Source organism: Suncus etruscus, chromosome 13 (genome assembly GCF_024139225.1).
Source record: "Suncus etruscus isolate mSunEtr1 chromosome 13, mSunEtr1.pri.cur, whole genome shotgun sequence".
In the NCBI taxonomy this organism is placed as follows: Eukaryota; Metazoa; Chordata; class Mammalia; order Eulipotyphla; family Soricidae; genus Suncus; species Suncus etruscus.
In genome coordinates, this window is record NC_064860.1 from 16,704,675 (window position 1) to 16,726,026 (window position 21,352).

The 21,352-nt window shown below is 47.4% G+C and overlaps 2 protein-coding genes across 2 annotated transcripts in view; one reads left to right on the top strand and one right to left on the bottom strand.

Moving 5' to 3' along the window:
* MED12L (mediator complex subunit 12L) overlaps nt 1–21,352 on the bottom strand; it is a 294,127-nt gene that overhangs the window by 109,182 nt on the left and 163,593 nt on the right.
* GPR87 (G protein-coupled receptor 87) lies at nt 11,294–16,003 on the top strand. Its single transcript, XM_049785354.1, has 2 exons — nt 11,294–11,327; nt 14,982–16,003. Exons 1-2 carry the CDS (start codon nt 11,294–11,296, stop codon nt 16,001–16,003), a joined length of 1,056 nt encoding a protein of 351 aa, XP_049641311.1.

Sequence of the window (21,352 nt, forward strand, 5' to 3'; positions counted from 1 at the left end):
TCTCCCTAGCAGGAAACCAGCAGAATTCCCCAAGTGCTAGGCAATTTGGTGAGTCACAAGAAAATGCCCTTCTGACCTACAGAAAATATTTCTGCTAGAGTGTATGCTTTACATACAGAAGGCTTGAGTTTAATCCCTGCCACCACCTGGACCCCTGAGCACTGATTTAGGATTAGCCTCTGAGCACCCAAGACAAGGAAACATTTCCAATCTAACATAGGAGGAGGAGGAAGTGGAGGAGGAAAATGAGGAGGCAGAGGAAGGGAAAAGGAAGAAGAGAGGAGGAGGAGGAAGAGGAGGAGGAGGAAGGGAACTCTAAAACTTCTGGAGCTTTTGAAGCCTAATCAGATGCTATGCTGAGAAGATTTCGAAACCCAACAACTGTCTCAAAGCTGCCCTTGTACCTCTCTCACTTTAACCAACATAAGGATATTTGTGAGAGTGAGGGAGTGGCTCCTATGGCTGCAGGTCTGACAAGACGCTGGGTTGACCCAAAGACAGAGGCAGGGGCAGCCCCACAGAAAGGAAATGCTTCTAGTTCTAAACTGAAAGGAGCTGGATCTGATATGCCAAAGTTTCATCAACACTAAAGTCATAATTTCTGTTCTTGCAGAACACTTGTTTTCTTGCAAAATCAGATGGTTTGGGGGCTGGGCCATACACAACCCAGACCCTGGTAGAAGAGACAGCCAAGACAATCTGTCTCAGTTCACTGCAGCCCTCTATACCCCCTTGAGCTGTCCTGGCTGTATCTTACCAAAAAACACAGGCTCTGAAGCTACGTTCGTACCATCCAACCCCCATCTAGGTCTTAATCCCTCCCTTCAGAAACAAAAGGGATGCAAAGATTTAGTTCAAGGGGTGAGACACTGGGCTTACATGTGGCAAACCCAGGTTCAACACTGGCAGCACATAAGTAGCCTGAGTAAGGCCTGAGAACTGCCTGGTGTGGCCTCAAACCAGAAATAAAGTAAAAGAAGCAACCAGGATAACAGGGATCAGGGTGTCAAGCCAGCCTCCCTCCTGCTCCTAGCCCTGTTGTACATGAGGAAAGTCCAGTAACAATTTGCCTTCTCTGTTCTGCCTTTCACTTCTGAAGGGGAAAAAGGAAACTTTCTGTGGTGTGATGGGGCTTCCTGGAAATTCTCACCAAGACCAAGTGGGCTGGTAGGTCAGTGCTCGGGCTTGAGGGTGTGATGCTAGGGATAACCCAGGCTACTCTACTGCACAGAAGGCCCCCAGGGCTGCGCCCAGGAGTGGCTGGGGGACCATGTAGTAAAGGGGAGTGAAGCAGGGTCAGCCACACAAGGCAAGCATCATAACTCCTGCACTGTCTCTTGGCACCAAAAGGGACTCTTTGAAAGCAAATAAAAGCCTGGGCAGATAGTGTCAGATTGCAGAGTAGAGTGGGGCAGGGGCCATGGGAGGCAAAAGCTCAGTATGCAGAAGAGGCAAGGAAGGAAACATAACACAGTGCCACAGTGGCCAGGTAGAGAACCAGCATTGACATGCAGAAGCTTCTACTGGGCTGGGAGACACAGACCAGAGCTTATAGGCCAGGTCACATGGAAACACTCCCGATGAAAATGTATCATTCATGCAAACATATGCATTGCTATTGACAGACAGACACATTCAGCTACTGACACAGAATGCCTTATGTACAGCTACGACGCACATACAGGTACTGAAACACACAGACTTGTAGACAGCTACTGACACATTCACACACGTAAACACATTTACACAGACTTACATATAGCTACTGACATATACACATATAGCTACTTACTTACATATATACAAAGACTCACAACTACTCACACCTACACACAGACCTACATACAGCTACTGACACACACAATTATATGCACACAGAATTACTCTGTGTACATGCATGCTGCTGCATGTAGTTATTCAACAAGGAACTACATCATTATTTACACATATTTATACACAAGCTAGTCACACAGTTACAATTATGCTTAATCACTCACATACTCACGTTACACACACAAACACACATAGCTACTTGCCCATACTTTCACAGTTGCTTATGCATAACCATTTTTATACAGACAGGCGATTACTTTCAGGCACACACATTTATATACATATAGCTACCTGCTGCACATAGCAACTTATAGTTAGACTATATATTTATAAACACATCCTTAGATACACATGAAACAAACAGCCACACATAATTACAAGCATACACTGGAAAAAATCTATGGAGGGTCTAATGTGACCCCAATACCTAACTGGAGGCAGGACTGTCCTCAGGCCTCCTTCTGTAGCACCCTGGGCGGCACCTGAGAGACCTGTGGGTGCAGAATGGGTGCCACCACAGGAGTCTCCACAGCATTAATGAACTCCTCTGTGTGTACACTGACCTAATTCCATTACAGAAAGAAGTGAGATGTGCCACTGAGGGGAACCGGTTTCTTTGCCAAGGCCCTGGGCAGAGCAGGGCTGGAAAACATGTCAGCCCTCCTTGTACAACTCCCCCCCCCCCAACAGGTCTAAATGGAGAGACTCAGATTACAGATGATCTACAAGCTAGAACAGCACAGACACGCCTGGAGTGACAGTGGGTCACCCACCCCCACCCCCCGGGCTTCCCCCGCCGAGGGTTCCCACATGATTTATTTCCTGAGAAAGAACCAAGCAGCAGCAGCAGCAGAGCGCAGCCCTTGTATGTGTGCATGGCTCTGAATTTGTTCCCCAGCAGCAGTCCAAAAGAAAAAAAGGACCAAAGTCCTGAACTGCTGAGAGTTCCAGTGGTAGATGGATCGAGGGCAGACACCCAAGGAGATCAGCCAAGGGAAAGCACCAGGCAGGGGCCTGGCACTGAATGCGGGTATCGGGGCTGTTATCATGGGGATCTTAGGCCTATGGGCACATGTGAGACAGGGTGGCTGGGCCAGCTCTGGTCCCTACAGGCCTGGCAGGGCACACTTGCTGTACATCCTTCAGCTGGCATCAGGGTTGCCTGGGCATTAATGCTAGGAGAATATGAAGGGGACACTTTCCTGCTCTTCCCAGTTCCCTAGAGGGTCAGCGGATTTCCAGGGACCCCTCCAGGACACCAGTCTCACTCCCGCCATGCAGACTGTTCTTCTACCTGGACTTTCAGAGCTGGGTTTTCTCGACCACCTTGAGAGTTCATGTCCACAGAGAGCCAGGACGGAGAAGATCAACCATGCCAGCTTACCCTCACCAAGGACTGGACTAGACTGAACTGGACTGGGCCTCTCCTTCCAGTCACTAAGAAGGGACATGAACTCTCTGGTCATGGAGACAAAAAAAAATACCCACAAACCAAACAAACAAATAACAGGAGCTAGCAAGGAAGACATCCAAAGGGAAGAGACAGACAGCCCAACAGAGGGGAACTCCCAATGAGTTCCCATGAGGCAAGTCACTGCAGTCGGGTACTGTGAAAAGCAGCCCAAAGCTGGGAGAATCTTGCAGGGGGGGGGGAAGGCTGGCATGGCACCCTTGGGGACTATGTATCCCCCCCAGGGATGTGGGGGTTGTTTCTGGGGCAGGAACACACACATACAGTACAGGCAGTGACATCATTGGTTGTTCTTGCTGAAGTCTTGCATTTTCTCAATTTCAACTTAGAATCCAAGTCTGGATTCTTTTGTAAAATTTCCTGATAGTTTCAATGCTATCCAGGTCAAACTAAATGAGCTCTGTGGTATTCTGGTCAGCAGTTCCCTCAGGAGGTTAACGGGGGGAAAAAAATGCCTTGGGTCCCATCTTCCACTGACTGCCCTCCACAATCACCCCCAGAATCAGTCTTTTGTTCCTTACTCAAGGAGAGTGGAGAAGGATGAAGACCCAGCTCGGGTCCCCTCCAGGTCTGACAGAAATCCTGAGTGGATTGTGTGTGTGTGTGAGGTGAGTCAAGGCAGAGGAATTATAATGAGTCTGAACTACAGGCTTTCCTGACTTGGGGGGGGGGGTAGGCAGGGAAAGAATAACAAAGTACCTCAGTCACCCAGTTCAGAGGAGGCAAAAATCAATACCATGCATGCAAAGTGAAAGTCAAGGTCTATCATGTAGTTCAAGGTCTAAAGAGAAAGTTGGGGTCTGGGATATGAAATTCAAGGTCTAAGGTGAAAGTCATGGCTGGGATAAAGTTTAAGGTCTAAAGAGAAAGTCAATGTCTGGGGTAAAGTTCAAAGTTAAGGTGAAAGTTAAGGTCTGGAATGAAGTTGAAGACCTAAAGTAAAAGTCAAGATTTGGGAAGAAGCTCAAGGCTTAGGATCTAGGCAACATTGAGTTCAAGTCATTCTTTCCCACCAGCCTCAGCTTGGAAATCAGTTCCCCACCACCAACTTAGTGACACAGTTAAGAAAACAGTCAGAGGATGGCATCAAGGGGTGGCTGGAAATAAAAATACCACCCAAAGGACTGAAGCTTTGATACCATCTAACCTCAGGAATGGCTGTGAAACCAGCCTACCACAGACCTCGCATTCCTGAGAGGTGGCATCAGAGCTCAGCTGGCGAGGCAGGACTAGGCCTAGGAACCAGGTAGGTCAGCCAGGCAGCAAGACGCTGAAGCAATGTTCCTCTTACAACACCCGTAGGCACTGGGCCATGCAGTCCAACCCCACACAGGGAGGAGGCGGGAGTAGAGAGGCGGACAGAGATGCTCCAGGCAAGACAGGGAAAGGGTAGGCATGGAGCCAAAGCACCACCAATGGCTCCTCCTGAAGCCCCAAAGCAGCCTGGGCCCCAACACAATGGCTAGAACCTGATCCCTCTATGAGAAGTTTTAATTTAATTTTAGTAGATTTGTATAAAAATACTCACTTTAGGAAAATACATAGCAACTGTCCTTATGGCAGAGGCTTAAATTTCCTCAAGCGCAAAATTTCTCTGAGCTGGAGCCCTGCAGATCAGCTCCTTAGGGAGGTCCCATGCCCTCTGGAGAAGTGCCTGAGTGGGCTGAGAAGAATGGCCAGGTTTGGTCATGTAGTGCTGCTGATAGTGGGAAGGGGTGAGCTAGTGTCCTGAGCCGGTAGAGGACTACCCATTGGGTTAGATGAATTTGGACACTCAAGAAAGGGGTAACCACCACTCCATTGGTAGCTTGGAGGGTAGATTAGGGCTCCAGAGAGTCTGTAAGCATCTCCCCAGTCCTTTGGGACTGTTGGAAGTGGGAATTCTCTCAGACCAACTAAATCATCTCTGATTTAGTGCGCATGGTGCTGGGAGGTGAGTGGGGGCAACTTGGAAGAGACCAGGCAGCCTGGTTGCTTCCCACTGGTGCTAGTGTGTCATCTGGAGGATTTGGAAATAGGAAGAAAGTCCAACTAGCTAGATCCCAAGTGGCCAGGATGTCCCCTGCAGGAGAGATGCCTCAGAAGGTCAAGAGAGTGGGGTAGCCAAGGTCACAGTGTTGGACAGTAATTGTGTCTAATCACACTGATTCACTTGGTTATGCACCAAGGATGGGCCACATTCTCTCCAAGACCTGCCTTGCTAGGCAAACTGGCAGTTTTGTGGGTGGTGTAAGTGATCCCGGAGAGAAAATGCAGAGCTAACTATATAGGACCTTTATTTTCATTCCTTTGTTCTGGACCACACTGGCCAGTGCTCAAAGGCTGTCCCTGGCTCTGTCCTAGAGAGGGACCTCCTCGCAGTGCTCAGGGGAACGTGCAGTACCAGGGATTAAGTAGGGCTTGGTGGTCCTTTTTCTATTTCTTCTCTCTCTTTCTCTCCCTCCCTCCCCCCCTCTTTCCAACCCTGTGGACAGGGTTTCTTAAAGCCAACAGAGAAAGCCGTTCTGGAAGTGTAAACCCTTAAGAAGCTGAGCCAATATTTCACCTTCTTACCTCTCCCAGACCACTGTTGTTTATATCCTTCCCTACACAACCACAAATTCATCACTGCCAAGGGGGTTGTCCAACCTTCTGACCCCAACACACGGAGCATGTTACAGGAGGCTGTCCTGTCTGAGGTGTGGGCCTGTCACCTGAAAGGGAGAATACCCCTTTCTTAGATCCTCTTTTCTCACAAGACACTTCTCGGGGTGGGCCTACAACCTTCCCTTCAGGCACCAACCCCCTTCCTGCACTGCTTAATACCAACGATACTATAGCCATCCCACCACTGCCTGGGATCTGCCTTCAGTCTTACCTGTAGGTCAGTCAAAGACACACCAGGGCCCAGCTAGTCCTGATGAGTGACACGCAGCCACTGTCGACACACAGCCACACACTGCTTGTCTCTACTGGCCACAGAGGCCATACCTGGTCTTACTGCTCAGCACCTGAGTCTGACCTATGCTTCCACCCTTCAGTCCTTCATATACTCCAAATATATTATAAACCAATATGTTACAAACGATGGGGACATGGCCATAATTTTTCTCAGGGGATACTCAGCACACTCTGACCCTATCAGGCTGTCAACAAACCCTGCCTTGTGTCATCCTTGCTATCCTGGCACCTCTGCCCCCAATTCAGAGGCTGCCCTTGGAATTCCACAGCCTCCAAACCTCTCCCCTATACTTAGCACTCACTGGATTCTGGGTCCACAGCTAGACTCTGAATGCCTGCCAGGTAATGCCATGTCTGATACTAGTATAGCTTCTCAGCAAACACCCTTACAAAAGAGGCAGATGATAGTGACAGCCAGGTAGGTATTTCTAAGTTGGGGACAGAGTGAAACTAAGGGGTCAACCCAATGTATGAACAAGTATTAAAGCAGGGGAGGCAGAGGGCTAAAAGCAAGGCCAGAGCTGTTCTCAGTCGCAGGGACATAATGGAGCATTTCATTCTAGCAAGGATTAATAAGAACAATACAGCAGAACCCAATATTTATAAAGTACTTCATTTCTAAGCATATAGGCTAGTTAAAGATAAAGCTGCTAGAGAGCTGGTATTATGGTTCCAATGACTCAGAAGGCTAATTACAGGGTGAGCAGATTCTCTCACCCCATCCCCTCTTTTACCACGTACTTCAATGATTAGGACCCAACTAATTCTGGCTTCCATGCTCCATGATCTTCAGTCCGACCAGGAGTGCTCCTAATTCCTGGTTTGTGATTGAGGTCAGGTTCTGTGGGCCAAGGACATACTGTAGGTGTGAGAACCACTGCCCCAAGGTATCAAGCAGAACAATAGGTAGGGCATTTGCCTTGCACAAGACAACCCAGGTTTGATCCCTAGCATCCCATGATGATGATCCCTAGCATCCTATGATTGATCCCTGAGCACCACTGGGGAGTGGTCTTTGAGTGCAGAGCCAGAAAGAATAACCCTTGAGCACTATCAACTGGGGCCCCCAAATAAAAAAAGTTTTTAAATTAAAAATGAACACACATGGGCCCGGAGAGATAGCACAGCAGCGTTTGCCTTGCAAGCAGCCGATCCAGGACCAAAGGTGGTTGGTTCGAATCCCGGTGTTCCATATGGTCCCCCGTGCCTACCAGGAGCTATTTCTGAGCAGACAGCCAGGAGTAACCCCTGAGCACCGCTGGGTGTGGCCCGAAAACCCCCCAAAAAAAAATGAGCACACATGGGGCCAGAGTGGTGGCGCAAGCAGTAGGGCATCTACCTTGCCCGCACTAGCCTAGGACGAACTGCAGTTTGATCACCTGGCAACCCATATGGTCCCCCAAGCCAGGAGCGATTTCTGAGCACATAGCAAGGGGTAACCCCTAAGCCTCACCAGGGTATGGCCCAAAAACAAAAACAAAATGAAGATACATTAAAAAGTAATGTCTTTTCAAGAGGAATTCAGAGGCAAATCCTTGAGACCAGTGCTCAGGGGCTACTCCTGGCGGGACTCAGGGTACCATATGGGATGCTGTGGATTGAACCCAGGTCAACTGCATGCCAGACAAGCAACCCTATCTGCTATACTATTGCTCTGGCCCTTATATCTGTCTTCTCTCTAGCAAAACTATGCTTTGGAGGTGCATTCATCTTCCCGCTCAGTTTTCTCATTCCCCACCTGGATCAGGCCAAACATAGTCACTGTGACCCAAGCTGCTGGAAACCTCTGCTGCGAGTCTCTACAGAGGCCCGTCACTCTCGTTTCTCCCAGGCAGAGACCCATGAGGGCGTCCCTGGCTCACAAGGTAATTTTAGGTTTGGCTTTCTAAGAAACTACCCACCTCTTAAAATTCCTACCAGCAACACACAGAGGTTCCTGTGTCTCCTTACCTGTGGCAGAGCTTACTCCTATCTTCTTTATTTATAGCCACACTACCCGTGGGAAAAAGCTAATTTCTGAATTTCCCTAACTAATGCAGTTGGCATTATTTCATGTGTTCTTGGTGAAGTGTTTACAAATCCTTTGATCTTTTTTTGGGCATTCTCCCAAGAGGCACACAGAAGGCCAGGGTGGCCTCTGCCAGTGATTTTTTTTCCCATTTTTTTTGGTGGGGGTCACACCCGGCAGCTCTCAGGGGTTACTCCTGGCCCTATGCTCAGAAATCGCTCCTGGCAGGCTCGGGGGACCATTTGGGATGCCAGGATTTGAACCACCAACCTTCTGCATGCAAGGCAAACGCCTTACCTCCATGCTATCTCTCCAGCACCTCTGCCAGTGATTCTTGATCAACTAGGCTAGTGGTTCAATGAGAAGACTGGAGGGTGCCTCCAGACCTGTATCACATGATGCTTGGAGATCATATGGAGCTAGGAGCTGAGCCTGGGTCAGATGCATGCCAGGCATGCGCCTTCACCATGTACAAGTTCCCAGCCCCTAGATAATTTTTTAAATCTGAGTTGTTTTCTTTGACTAGTGCTGATAGTCTGACATTTATCAGAAATGTTATGTACACATATGTTCCTTGCACAGAGAGCAGATACACTGCTGAAGGAAAGCACGGTATAAGTATTTCAGGGTTCGTCACCCACTCAAGGGCTATTAGTATTTTGATAGGGAGACTTAGAGAGCCTGAGAAGCTAGGTTTAGCAAAGATATCATACCTGCCAAGCAAACCTAATGTCATCATTTGTTCCTAGTCATGCCATGAAGATGGAAAGAACAGTGTCATTGCAAAAAAATACAGAGACATCTCAGATGAGCATTAAATGACGTGAACTTTCTTTTTCTTAAGTTGCTGTCATTTTGGGATCAGAGTGATAGTATGCCATGAAGGGCGCTTGCCTTGCATGCAGTCTACCCAGCTTTTAGATCCCTGACATCCTATATGGTGCCCAAGCCTGCCAAAAGTAAATTCTGATTGTAGAGCCAGGAGTAACCCCTGAGTAAACATACAAAATTTGCTGCCATTTTGTGTTTGGTTTCATTTTGTTTGTTTGGTTTGGGGGGGGGTGTTACACCCGGCAGCGCTCAGGGGTTACTCCTGGCTCTATGCTCAGAAATTGCCCCTGGCAGGTTCGGGGGACCATATAGGATATGCCGGGATTTGAACCATTGTCCTTCTGTATGAAAGGCAAATGCCTTACCTCCATGCTATCTCTCCGGCCCAGTGTTTGGTTTCATTTTACTATTGGCAGGGATTAGGTCACTTCCTGTGGACTCAAGATTTATTCCTGGCTTTGCACTTAGGGATCACTCCTGGCAGGGATTTAGGGGATTCATATGTAGTGCCTGAAATCAAAGCGCCCAGGGGTTACTCCTGGCTTTCTGCTCAGAAATCGCTCCTGGCAGGCACTGGGGACCATATGGGATGCCAAGATTCAAACCACCAGTGGTTCTGGGTTGGCTGCTTGCAAGGCAAATACCCTAACGCTGTGCTATCTCTCCAGCCCCGACAAGAATTCTTAATGAGACTCTAGTGACCAAAGATGAAGAAACTCTATGAATCTGAGTCCCCTTTTCTGGATATTGTTGTTGTTGGGCCACACTCAGCAGCACTCAGGGGTTACTCCTGGCCTCTGTATTCAGAAATCACTCCCAACAGGCTTGGGGGACCATATGGAATGCTGGGAATCGAATCGGGGACCATCCCTGGTTGGCCATCTACAAGGCAAACACCTTATCACTGTGCTATCTCTCCAGCCCCCTTCCTATTTTTTTAGGGATCCTGACAATTTCCAGAAAAGGCAGGGGAACTAGTAGAAGTTGGAGAGCTGGTCAGTGAGGAGGAAGCCCAGAAATTAAAAATAGGCTAAGCCCACCCAGGTTTAATGAACACCTTACCCAAGGCATGGGGTTGCCTCAGGACAGAGTCTGCTCTAGACCTGAGGCTGTTTGTTTGATGCGGCCATATAGCAAGTAGCATTCTGTGGGAGTTGGTGTCTGGGATCCCCAACATCACTGTCATGTAGATACAAGTTCTTCAAGCAAGCGCATGACTCACAGGCACTGTAGCAGAGACTCAGGAAAGGGCCAAGACAACACACTCCACCACTCTTGCCTACACTTAGGCTTGCTTTAAAAGCAACTATAAGAATAAAATAATCTCCAGTTCTGTATGGCACAAGCATAGGGGGCATAATCTGTGATAATCTGTGCTCCGTTAAAGGGTAAAGCAAATTCAGAGAGATAGTACAGAGATTAAGGCACTTGTCTTGTCTGTAGTTAACCTGGGTTCAAGTTAACATGATATGTAATTCCACCCAAGTCCTATCCCCTAAAATTAAAACATAAAAACGAAAACTATATGGGGTTCATATTTTTTCACATCCAGGTGTCACCCTTCTAGCTGGGTGCAGCACCAAAACAAAACAAAACGAAACAAAAGAAGGGGAAGAAAAAGCAAAGCAGGGTTGCAGGACCAGAAAGGTGTGAGCTAATTTGCCCCGAGTTCACTCTTGGCCTGGGTTCTGCTGAGTGCCCAACCAATGGTCCCTCAGGCCAAGTGGAGATAGAACAAATGCTCTCTGATAACCTTGAGGGTGCTCATTACTTCCAGGGCACATATGGGGACACTGAGTCATGGCATAGATGAGGACACTGAGTCACAAGCCTAGGAAGCAGCTTTCTCCCAGCCCAGACAGCAGTGTCAAGGGCAGCCCCACTCCTGGGGGCTGAAGAGGATCGAGAAGACTAGATTGGGTGGCCATAGAGCTCAGAGCCAACAGAATGAATCATGGAGGCCCAGAGACAGAAAGACAGATACACACACACACACACACACACACACACACACACACACACACACACACACACAGGTGCTCATAGGTTTCATGGGAGAGACCAAAATGCCACACCTTGGAATTCCTTCTTGACTCTTCTCTCTTCTCCCAGAATCCAGACCAGGCACGGCCTATGTTGCAGCCCTCTCTGCCTTGGCCTCCAGCATCTCCTGACACAACTTTGTGCATCCAGATCAACATCACTGAAGAATGGGGCTCAATTTGACCCTGGCAAAATTACCAGGTAAGGGAGAAATGGTGATTCAGAGCAGACCATAGCTCCCACAAGCACTCTTAGGCATTTTGGGGTTCAGACTGTGCATGCATGCTCATAGTGAGAGTATCCAATACACACACACACACACACACACACACACACACACACACACACACACACATCTACCTAACATACAAATCACATCCACACATGATTGAAAGGATAATTCACTTGGATCCGAGGCAGCATTTCTCAGTTGGGGAGTGTATGGTCCCCTGCATAGTCTAATGGGGCCTTCCATAAGAATCCCACAAAAGGGGGGCCCAACTAGTAGAACGGGGATGGGGCTATGGTGAGAAAATGGTGGCAAAAGCTAAACTAGTTCTCTAAGTGCCTCCACTGATGAGAAGGAACCAGGGGAGGCAGAGCACAAGAGGAAACTTTCACCTGGTTTATTGCTCATCACCCAGTTCCATGAGGAAATGCATCCCAGGAAACGAGGCCAGCAGGAAGCTGGTATGTAGACTGGGGTGGGGGTGGATGCTCCTAACTGTGCCCCCACAAGCCCCCAGGCTCTTCAGCTCCCTCTTGCCAAGACACCCTGTGCCAGCCAGGAAGAGCTGGTGAGAGCATTTCCGAGCACGCCCATGGGCTGAGGCAGGCCTGGGGTGGTGGGCAGGGAGCAGTGGGCCAGGTGGGTGGCAGGCAGAAAAGAACTGGCCAGATCCTTCCTTCCACATCAGCCTTGGGATTTCTATGAAGTCAGAAACTCTCCAGGGTTGTCCACAGCAGTTTCTCCTGTTCCTCTGAAACCTCTTTCCTCTCTTACTGTGTCATTTTATAAAATAACCCCTAACAGGCTTTAGCCACTAATCTGAAGAGGCTGTGTGGTGAATGGGGACTCTGTGAATGAGGTTGGGAGCCAGACCAAGATGGGCCTGAAGAATTACATCCAAAAGGCTAAACCTGACACGCTAAATCCCAATGCCACAAGCAGTGAGCGGTCCGAAATCAAGAGAGAACGAGGTCCTCTGAGCCAGTTCAGTTGTGAGCTGGGCAGACATAAACAATGCCTGCCAGTGACACCCATCAGAGAGGCAATAAGAAGAGAAAACCTTCTGCTGAAGCAGAAAGACCATAGATTGAATACAGACACGCTATATCTCCTGTACCACTTGGTTCTAGAGCATTACCAGAATCAAGACCCTGAACACTAAAGTGGGTCCAAGATACCAAAAAGCAAAATTACCCATCGAGACATGGGACATTTAAATATACTGTAGCAATAGACCAAACACATATAAAATAGCTTGAGGCCAGCCTGTGAGTCCCAATTCTTCTGTTGGGTGGTGGCCAGGCACAGCGGAACCAGAGGGTTTGTGTTAGGCCAGGGATGGCGTGCATGCCCTGAAACTCCAAGGGGCTTTGACAACTGTAGGAGGGCCAGGATATAGCTCATTGGGTTGATGAATGAGGGAAGTCCAGGTTCAGTAGCTGGCAGCACAGTCTCAGAGCACTGTGTCAGGAGTAGCTTCTGAGCACTGCCAGATATATCCTCCAAACCAAAAGAAAAAACAGAGAACCAAAACAAAACAAAACAAAACAAATAAAAAATAAAAGCAAAACAGAGCAAGTTCTTGAGGGGAGACCAGACCAATTTTGTCTCCTGGTTGGACACTTTTTGGGGGGAGGGGGGCGAGGTGGGGTCATACCACCTGAGTGGAGGTCAGGGATCATTCCAGGCTGCGTGCTCAGGAGTGAATGAAGCCTAGTGATGCTCAGGAAGATCATCAATGATGCTAGGGATCAAACCTGGGCTGGCTGCTCTGCTCGTGCCTTCCCTGTTCACCTCTCTGGCCCATGGTGATGTGTCTAACCTCTAGGAGAACACACCAGCCTCTCTCTGTACCCCCAAGGATGGCATCTGGGTGAAAGCAAAGTGGCTGCTGTAATCTAGCTGAGGGGGAAGAATTCAAGCAGAGACCCACGGTCAGGCACAGGACACATCCCAGAAGCCTCTCTAAAAAGCACAGGTGGTACTGGATCCTTTTGGGTGGAGAAGTCACAGGGAGGGCAGAGCACATGGTGGAGTCAGAAAGGGCTTATGTGACATGGCTCTGGGCCTTCCTTTCTATACTGGCCATGAGGACTCCAGCAAGCAGCTGAATCAGGTTTTTTTTGACCTGCGAAGTTTAAATCTCCAGAGCTCATCCCAACAGGCTCGGCCAGGTATAAATTACTAGTCTGGCTTCAAGACCTGTGAGCCAGGAAAACCAGTTTTTAAAAACACTCCCTGCAATGAAATAAAAAAAGTGAAGAATTAGAAAGAGGATAAGGTGGTTACTGAGGAATAACCTGCACTTAACTTTCAGGCAGCAAATTAAGAACCTGTTCTTTGGATTATGATCATCAAAACTGTCTTCTCTGTTTCACTTCTTCAAAGCAGGGAAGCAGACTCTAGGCCAAGCAGCCCATCGCAGAGGGTTAAATTCATGCCCTTCCCTGGGGGTGAGGGCGGAGAGGAACTGGGGACAGTCACAATCAAACATAATAGCCATGAGGAGAGCAAATGTCATTAGGAAGCTAGCGAAGAAGAGAAAATTCAGAAAACAACCTTCCTTATTATGTTACATCCAAAAAAAGCTCCCTTGCAAATTGTGTTAAGAGTTCAAGTCTCCCAGCTGACCCCTGCTTTCCTACATTCACCATGTTTCATGTTTTATATGATGAAACATGACTGAGGGGAGGGAGACCCATGAAAGGAATTGTGTGTAAAGGAGAGCAGCCAGAAGGGCCCCGGGTAGCAATGCAGAAGCATGAAGATTTGGAGGGGCTGCATTGCAGGTGGGAAAGAGCCCTAAACAGAAGAATTCTTCTGCCCAAAGTCACTGCTCAGATCCCAGAAAGGGGCCTCTCTTCTGCCTTTGATGGCTCCTAAATTGGAGCTGGTGTGGACCAGTTTTTGGGGGAACAGGGCAGAATCAAGAAAGTGGTGGTACATGCAGTCCTGAGGTAGGGGTACAGGTCTGTTATCACTGTATAGACTCATCAACCAGATCAAAAACCAAGTTCATCTATTAAGTGAGAGGGTGGGGTGGTAGAGGTTCTTTTTTTGTTTGTTATTTTGGTTTTGGATTACACCTGGCAGCGCTCAGGGGTTCCTCCTGGCTCTGTGCTCAGAAATTGCTCCTGGCAGGCATGAGGGACCATATGGAATGCCAAGATTCAAACCACCATCCTTCCTGGGTAGGCTGTGTGTAAGGCAAACGCTCTACTGCCGTGCTATCTCTCCAGCCCTGGGGTGGTAGAGATTTTGAACCATGCTTCTTCTGAAAGTTAACAAGGTTTTATTATTAACAAGGGTAATTGCTATTATCTGGCTAGGATATTTGAACAAACAATGCCCTAAATTGGGCCAGTGCTAGTTGAGGACTACCTGTTTATTGTTTTTTGTTTTGTTTTGTTTTTTTGTGGGGACCTATGGGACTTGAGATGAAACTAGAGTTGGCCACACACAAGATGCACACCTCAACCCCAGAACTATCCTCCGGGCCCCTTGCAAAAGGCCTGTTTTTAGTGCATCCAAACCAGTAGAGTTCCATTCAGAAAGTGGGGATGGGCACCTGATGGTCTGTGAAGTGTTTGAACTATGGCGGTGATACCTCCCTGCTTATCCCACAGATTCTGAGCTGCACAGCAACTCGAGCCAGGGTTGGGGGTGGAACAGCACAGCCCGCAGTGAGTTTGACAGCATCGTGCTGCCGGCACTGTATCTCATCATATTTGTGGCCAGCCTACTGCTCAATGGTTTGGCTGTGTGGATCTTCTTCCACATCCACAACAAGACCAGCTTCATCCTCTACCTCAAGAACATCGTGGTGGCGGATCTGTTGATGACTCTGACCTTCCCCTTCCGGATTGTGCATGACGCGGGGCTAGGATCCTGGGTCCTCAAACCTATCCTCTGCCGATATACTTCGGTGCTGTTCTATGCCAACATGTACACCTCCATTGTATTCCTGGGCCTCATAAGCATTGACCGCTACCTGAAGGTGGTCAAGCCATTTGGGGACTCTCGCATGTACAGTGTGGCCTTCACCAAGGGCCTGTCCATCTGTGTCTGGGTGACCATGGCCCTGCTGGCACTGCCCAATGTCATCCTCACAAACGTCCAGCCCACTCAGGACAACATGCATGAATGCATGAGACTCAAGAGTCCACTGGGGCGCCAGTGGCACACAGCTGTAGTCTACATCAACAGTTGCCTCTTTGTGACCGTGCTGGTCATCCTTATTGGCTGCTACATTGCTATCTCCAGGTACATCCACAAATCCAGCCGGCAGTTCATCAGCCAGTCGAGCAGGAAGCGGAAACACAACCAGAGCATCCGGGTAGTAGTGGCCGTGTTCTTTACCTGCTTCCTGCCTTATCACTTGTGCCGCATTCCCTTCACCTTTGCCCACTTGGACCGTCTCCTGGATGAGTCGGCACATAAGCTCCTGTACTATGGCAAGGAAATGACGCTTTTCTTGTCAGCCTGCAACGTGTGCCTGGACCCCATCATTTACTTCTTCATGTGCAAGTCCTTTTCAAGGAGGCTCTTCAAGAAATCCAACATCAGAACCAGGAGCGAAAGCATTAGATCCCTGCAGAGTGTCCGGAGGTCCGAGGTGCGCATCTACTATGATTACACGGATGTATAGCAGGGAGAGACGCCTTAGTGGAGACAAAGTGACTGTGTACAAAGTGTAAATAAAGGCTTCTTTTGGTTATTCTTGCTTTGGTTCATCAAAATAGGGAGCTTGCTTTCCATATACCGGACCCAGATTCAATCCCCTGAACACTGTGGGTATGGTTCATAAAACAAACAAACAGAGGCCAGAGAGATAGCATGGAGGTAAGGTGTTTGCCTTGCATGCAGGACAGTGGTTCAAATTCTGGCATCCCATATGGTCCCCTGAGCCTGCCTGGAGTGATTTCTGAGCATAGAGCCAGGAGTAACCCCTGAGGGCTGTCAGGTGTGACCCCCCCCCAAAAAAAAAGACAACAAAACAATCAAACAAATAAAACAACAAAAAAGGTAAACTTTCAAGTTTATTTTTGGGGGGTCACACCCGGCAGCGCTCAGGGATTACTTCTGGCTCTGTGCTCAGAAATTGCCCCTGGCATACATGGGAGATCATATGGGATACTGGGATTCAAACCACTGTCCGTCCTGGATCAGCTGCATGCAAGGCAAACATCCTACTGCTGTGCTATTGCTCTGCCAACTTTTAAGTTTTTAATGGTAGGAAACTTAGATGTAATCAAGGACAAAGGAAAACATTAAGGCAGAATCTCCAAAAGAAAGTGGGATGAGTGAGAGGTGGGATGTAGCTGAGAAATTCAGGGGTAGTGACCAGGGGTAGGAAGAGCAGGTCAATGCCTTTGACCTATTCAATTCATGGCTAGGGAGGCCACTTTTGAAAAGTGCAGAAAAGCACAGATCTAGAGGTTCAGATCTAGAAGGGAGAAAGAGGCCTGCAGACAAGCCCCAATTCATGATGCTCTCCAGTTGCTACCTCCATCTATGTCCTGGGCACAGTGGACTAGGTGTGAAAAGGTCCGATGGTTTCATAACCAATGCACTTGAAACAAGGGGTCTGAGGCATATGGTTTCAGCAGCATTAGGGGAAGCACAGCTGAATATTAAGACACACAGGGCCTGGAGAGATAGCACAGCGGTGTTTGCCTTGCAAGCAGCCCATCCAGGACCTAAGGTGGTTGGTTCGAATCCTGGTGTCCCATATGGTCCCCCTGTGCCTGCCAGGAGCTATTTCTGAGCAGATAGCCAGGAGTGACCCCTGAGCACCGCCAGGTGTGGCCCAAAACCCCCCCCCAAAAAAAAACACAAACAGACTTGGGTAAATATGCAGCTCTTCTGGCTTTGTATTACTCCCGTGCACGGTATTTAAAGCCTCATGTGTCAGAGGGAGTGGAGTGAACATAGGTACCTGGATCATGATCAAATATGTGGAGTTGACCAAAAATGATGGGAAGTCTTTGTTATGGAAAACATGCCCATAATCTCTAAACAGGTCCATACCATACTTTCTATTGGATACTAGCTTTCAAATAGAACCTTCAGCTGAAGGGCAGAGCTCAAGAAACGAAGCCCAAAAGTCAACTGTTTAATCACAATCAAATTTTCTCCTTTTCAGAGGTAAGCCCTGGGCCTTCCTTCTCATCTGGCTGCTAGAGTACTCACTAGCTGCTCTGATTCACCTCTGTCCCATGCCAGGGTGAGGTGACTGTGGACCAGAGTCCAGAGACAGTACATGAGAATGTAGGACAAGACAACATTTAGGCCAGAGTGATAATGCCGCAGATGGGGTGTTTTTCTTGCATGCTGCTAATCTCTGTTGGATCCTTGGCATTCCATATGGTTGGTTCTCTGAGAATTGCCAGGAGTGATTCCTGAGGCCAGAGTCAGGAATAACCCCTGAGTATTGCTTAGCCTGGCCTAAAAGCAAAACAAAGCAAAACATAGAACACCCCCACCCAAACACTTTATTGAGATGCTTCTAAACTAGAGTGAACAAAACTGAGACTAACCTGGCCAGCAGTTCCATGGAGGAACAGAAGTAGAACTAGAGTGCTGCTGGGGGTGACCAAGGGTTTCAGGCAGGGTAAACCCATATAAAAAGCAGTAGCCACTTTTGGGGGTGCTTTTGAACCCCAGTAAATATGCCCCCATGGGGTTATTTACATAGCCAACCCCCTGCAAAATATGTCACTATTTGTAAGTTAGAGGGTAATGCTGATGGTCCAGAAACAATGAGTATGAGGCCGAAGGCCATCGCTCAGGCCAGTGATCCTAAATAAACCACCATGTAAAGACAAGGATATTGCAGTTGGAAAGTGCTGGCAAATTCACATGTTCCCCCTATCTTCTGCCTCTTCATCACCAACACCACCAAAGCCCTCAAAAAACATACTCACTAATTCTGCTAAACATAGGTAACCCCAGACTTTTTCCTTTCCATCCCCAGAAATAAAAGCTAACAACCAGTAATCTTTAATAGCAGTGATGACTCCATTAAACACAAAATCTAACAGCACGTCTCTACCTTGACCTCATTCGAACCTCTAATTCAGGACTGAGAGAGCTTGAAAATACTGTAATCCCATTTTAACACTGTTGATGTGGAACTGTGTCGGTAAGTGGACATATTTAATAGCATCGAGATTAGGCTCTGAAATGATACTGCTAAATCCATGGGGACTTGGAGAAAATAAAACATTTCCCCCCACTTAAAACAAAGTGACAGAAACATTATGTATACCAATAATCACACTTACATTGGTCAACCTAAGTTCAAACCATTTACAGTATATAGTATTCATAGCAATGATGTAAAATAGAGTGCTAGTATCTGAAGCTAACACAATATATTACACTTCTATTGAATGAGAATTCTATTGGCATTGAATGACAATCTGATGGATTGATAATGATCAGCTATTGATAAATTTAACAAGCAACATTCTACTTTTCCTTACGTGAAGTGTTTTGGGCTATCTTTCATTTTAGAGATGAGTCAAATAAAAAAGAAAATTTTCATTATTTATAAAATTTGTATTCAAAGACAGTCACAGGCTATAAAATTGTCCAGGGGTGTACCACTAGCTTTGTTCCTTCAACTGGGTCCCCCAGGCCATTTGCTTCTCATCCTGAGCTGAAATCGGCATTTATTTGCTTCTCAATGAATGGTTAATAGTGAAGTTAGTTCACATACTAACATACTAGATGAAATAGCAACAGCAGCAGAGTATGTATGCACACACACACAGACACACACACACACACACACAAAACAAAACAAAACAAAACAAACAAAAAAAAACACTGCACAGTAGCTCCAGATAACCATGAATTGCACGGCATCAATGGGGAAATTCGGTCTACCAGTGAAGAAGTCAGCTTCAGAAAAAGACAGCCACATAAAGCTTAGTCACAAGAGACAGCCACAATAACCTCAAAAAAACTCCCTCTCTTGTCTCCCCAGGAAAAAAAAAAAAAAGCAGGAAATCAGTCTGCACTGTGTACATACCAGGAAACAAAACCAAAACCAAACCCATGTTGGCCTATGTAATCTTTGATGTGCTAAGAGACTTTCAAAGAAATATGAAACTGGATTCTTAAAAGAAATATCTGAGCCTAGAGTGATCATACAGAGAATTTTGCTTTGCATGCTATTGACCCAATTTAATCCCTGGCATTCTACAGGAGTGTAGAGTCAGGAGTCAGCCCTGATCAGTGTTGGGCATGCCCCCAACCCCCCCCCAAAGAATTACTGTCTTGTAAATCAAAGTTATGTCAATTCAAAAAATTAGATTAGGGGCCGGGCGGTGGCGCTGGAGGTAAGGTGCCTGCCTTGCCTGCGCTAGCCTAGGACAGACCGCGGTTCGATCCCCCGGCGTCCCATATGGTCCCCCAAGAAGCCAGGAGCAACTTCTGAGCGCATAGCCAGGAGTAACCCCTGAGCGTCACAGGGTGTGGCCCAAAAACCAAAAAAACAAAAACAAAACAAAAAAAATTAGATTAAAAAAATCTGCGTGGCAAGGGCTAATCTTGGGACACTAAGTGGATTCTAAATCAGCATTTCTTAAGACCAAACATTAGGGACCTGCAACTCCATCCAAACAGAAGGTTGACCTACTCCATCCCCTCACAGGTCCTCGCAGCCCACTGACGCCATCTAGTGGCAGCACTCATGAACCGCGTCCTATTTTTATATCCTGGGACTGGCAGCATCCTGACCTGTGTTTGGCCCAGCCCAGCTCTTATCTTTAATGCAAACATATATATGCATTGAATATATGCAAATATAAATATGCGCTCATATATAAATATGTTCATATATAATAAATAAAATATGTTGATATTTTAAAATCTTATAGTATGAGACAATACAATACAAATGATAGACAAAGACAATACAAATGATAATGGAAAGTAGTTAAACCAGGAAAGAAACTACTATGACAACGATAGTTGGAAATGACCATTCTGGGAAAAAAAACTGGGTATTAAAAGAGGTGAAGTGATATGCATGATACCCCTTCAATAGCGGTACTACAACCCACAGTGCCTAACAGGAAAATAGGCGGGGAGAAGAGGGAGAGAGAAGACGAAAAGTGTCTACCATAGAGGCAGATTTGGGGTGGGGGAGACAGAAGATGGAAAGGTAACTGGGGATATTGGTGGAGAGAAATGAACACTGGTGAACTGATGGGTGTTGGAACACTGTAAGACCAAAATCCAACTATCAACAGATTGCTTGTTTTGTTTTTTGTTTGGTTTTGTTTTTGGGGGGTTTGGGGCCACACCTAGTGACACTCAGGGGTTACTTCTGACTCTGTGTTCAAAAATTATTCCTGGCAGGCTTGAGGGACCATTTATATAGGATACCGGCAATTGAACCTAGATCAGCCGTGTGCAATACAAATGCCCTTCCCATTGTGCTGTCACTCTAGCCCCCTCAACTAACAACAGCTTTTTAACTATAGCTCATGGTGATAGGAAGGAAGGAAAGGGGAGAGGGGGAGGGAGGGAGGGAGGGAGGAAGGGAAGGAAGGAAGGAAGGAAGGAAGGAAGGAAGGAAGGAAGGAAGGAAGGAAGGAAGGAAGGAAGGAAGGAAGGAAGGAAGAGAGGGAGGGAGGAAGGGAAGGAAGGAAGGAAGGAAGGAAGGAAGGAAGGAAGGAAGGAAGGAAGGAAGGAAGGAAGGAAGGAAGGAAGGAAGGAAGGAAGGAAACTGGAAGGAAGGAAGGAAGCTGGAAGGAAGGAAGCTGGAAGGAAGGAAGCTGGAAGGAAGGAAGGAAGCTGGAAGGAAGGAAGGAAGGAAGGAAGGAAGGAAGGAAGGAAGGAAGGAAGGAAGGAAGGAAGGAAGGAAGGAAGGAAGGAAGGAAGGAAGATGGATGTATGATGATAAACATCATTCACACCTGGTTTGCATGCAAGAGGCCTGAATTCAGTACCCATTACCTCATGGGTCCTCCAATTCCTACAG